We start from the raw sequence: 1,946 nt of genomic DNA, 5'->3' as shown, positions 1-1,946 counted from the left end.
AGCTGTACATCATTGTTAATAGGCAAGGGTAACATATTCACTTACATGGTATCAGAGCTAAAGATCTGATCCAATTCTCTTCAATTTCTCTTCTCCGTTTCTGTCTTTCTTTCTTCTTTCTTCTCTAAATGGCTGCTGCCAACAATAACATCGAAAGATGTTTTGGTGTGACCAACATCAAACATCACATTCCGCTCATTCTTGATCTTGAAGACCACAATTATGATGCCTGGAGAGAGTTATTTCAAACTCACTGCATGACGTTTGACGTCTCTGGCCACATCGATGGTACTCTTCTTCCCACCGGTGCTGCTGACACTGCATGGTACAAACGCGACGGCCTTGTCAAACTCTGGATCTATGGCACTCTTGCTCCTCCTCTGTTTCGCTCATCTTTCAAAACTGGCGGATCTGCTCGTGACATTTGGCTTCGCGTGGAGAATCAGTTCCGCAACAATAAGGAGGCCCGTGCTATCCAGCTTGACAATGAGTTACGCACAATGGAGATCGGAGATCTGTCCATTCGTGACTATTGCCAGAAGATCAAGTCCGTTGCTGATCTCCTAGCCAACATCGATGCTGCTGTCAATGAACGCACCTTGGTGATGTATCTTCTCAATGGTTTGAACGACAAATTCGATAACATTCTCAATGTTATCAAACACAAAGAACCCTTCCCGTCCTTCGACGTTGCCAAGTCCATGCTCGAACTCGAGTAGAATCGACTCAAGAAGGTGCCTCGTTTGTCTGCTGCTCACAATGACCACTCCTCTTCCTCCACGGCTCTCACCGTCACCACATCTCCTCAACACTCTGTCTCCAATCGCGGGCGGTTCAACAACCACATTAACAACAACAACAACAGGGGCAAACGGTTTAACAACCGTGGCAGAGGTGGCCGTGGTAACAACACCGGCTCTCATCGTTCGTCGTGGGGCTCACAATGGGGTTCACAACCTTATTGGCCATCTCCTCCACCCTACTGGCCTCAGTACCCTCCCTGGACTCAGCTGCCTCAAGGTCGCTTTCCCCAGTCTGCGTCACCTTTGCACCCGCATCCACCTCAAGCCAACTTTGTGGAATTTCAGCAGCCGATGCAGTCCTACGTAACAGAGTCTCTCAATGACCCTTCTGCATCCGATTGGTTCATGGACACTGGTGCCACCGCACATCTCACACCCACTGCAGGTATCCTCAACTCCTCTCTTAATCATAGTACCGCTAATTCTGTCGTTGTTGGTAATGGTTTGTCCATTCCTATCACTTCCTCTGGTAACTCCACCATTCAAACCTAAACCAAACCTCTTCTTCTCAAAAATGTTCTTGTAGCACCCCAAATTGTCAAAAACCTCATCTATGTTCGCCAGTTTACAAAAGATAATTGGTGCTCTGTTGATTTTGACCCTTTTGGTTTCACTGTGAAGGATCTTCCAACTCGGACACCGCTGCTCCGCTGTGAAAGCTCCGGTGATCTCTACTTTTTACCTGCTTCTTTCAATAAGACACCGAACTCTTCTCCAACAGCTCTTCTGGCTTCAACCCCCGAGCTCTGGCATAAGATACTCGGCCATGTTCACAATTCTTCCCTTGCTTCTATTTTTAATTCAAATCCTTCTCTTTGTACTAAAGGACAAGTTCCTCTTTCTTGTGAACCCTGCATTTTGGGGAAATCAATAAAACAACCGTTTTTTACTTCCCACACTCAAGTTCACAAACCATTTGAAATTATTCACTCTGACCTGTGGACATCTCCATTACCAAGTATAAGTGGCATTCGATACTATGTCCTGTTTCTTGATCACTACTCTCACTACTTATGGGTCTATCCTCTTAGACGCAAAAGTGAAGTTTTCTCCAAATTTCTTCACTTCACTGCATATATCGAGAATCAGTTTCATACCAAAATACAAACTTTCCAATGTGACAATGGAGGTGAGTACAACAAT

The 1,946-nt window shown here is 45.5% G+C and overlaps 1 protein-coding gene across 1 annotated transcript; it reads left to right on the top strand.

Moving 5' to 3' along the window:
• Window positions 1-128: 128 nt before the first annotated feature.
• On the top strand, window positions 129-1,459 carry LOC104774133. The gene is made up of 3 exons (XM_010498801.1): window positions 129-653; window positions 720-1,272; window positions 1,425-1,459. Exons 1-3 carry the CDS (start codon window positions 129-131, stop codon window positions 1,457-1,459), a joined length of 1,113 nt encoding a protein of 370 aa, XP_010497103.1.
• The last annotated feature ends 487 nt before the right edge of the window (window positions 1,460-1,946 follow it).

Source organism: Camelina sativa, unplaced genomic scaffold (genome assembly GCF_000633955.1).
Source record: "Camelina sativa cultivar DH55 unplaced genomic scaffold, Cs unpScaffold01612, whole genome shotgun sequence".
Classification (NCBI taxonomy): Eukaryota; Viridiplantae; Streptophyta; class Magnoliopsida; order Brassicales; family Brassicaceae; genus Camelina; species Camelina sativa.
Note: the sequence above shows the minus strand (reverse complement) of the source record. Positions and strands in the feature narration are given on the sequence as shown.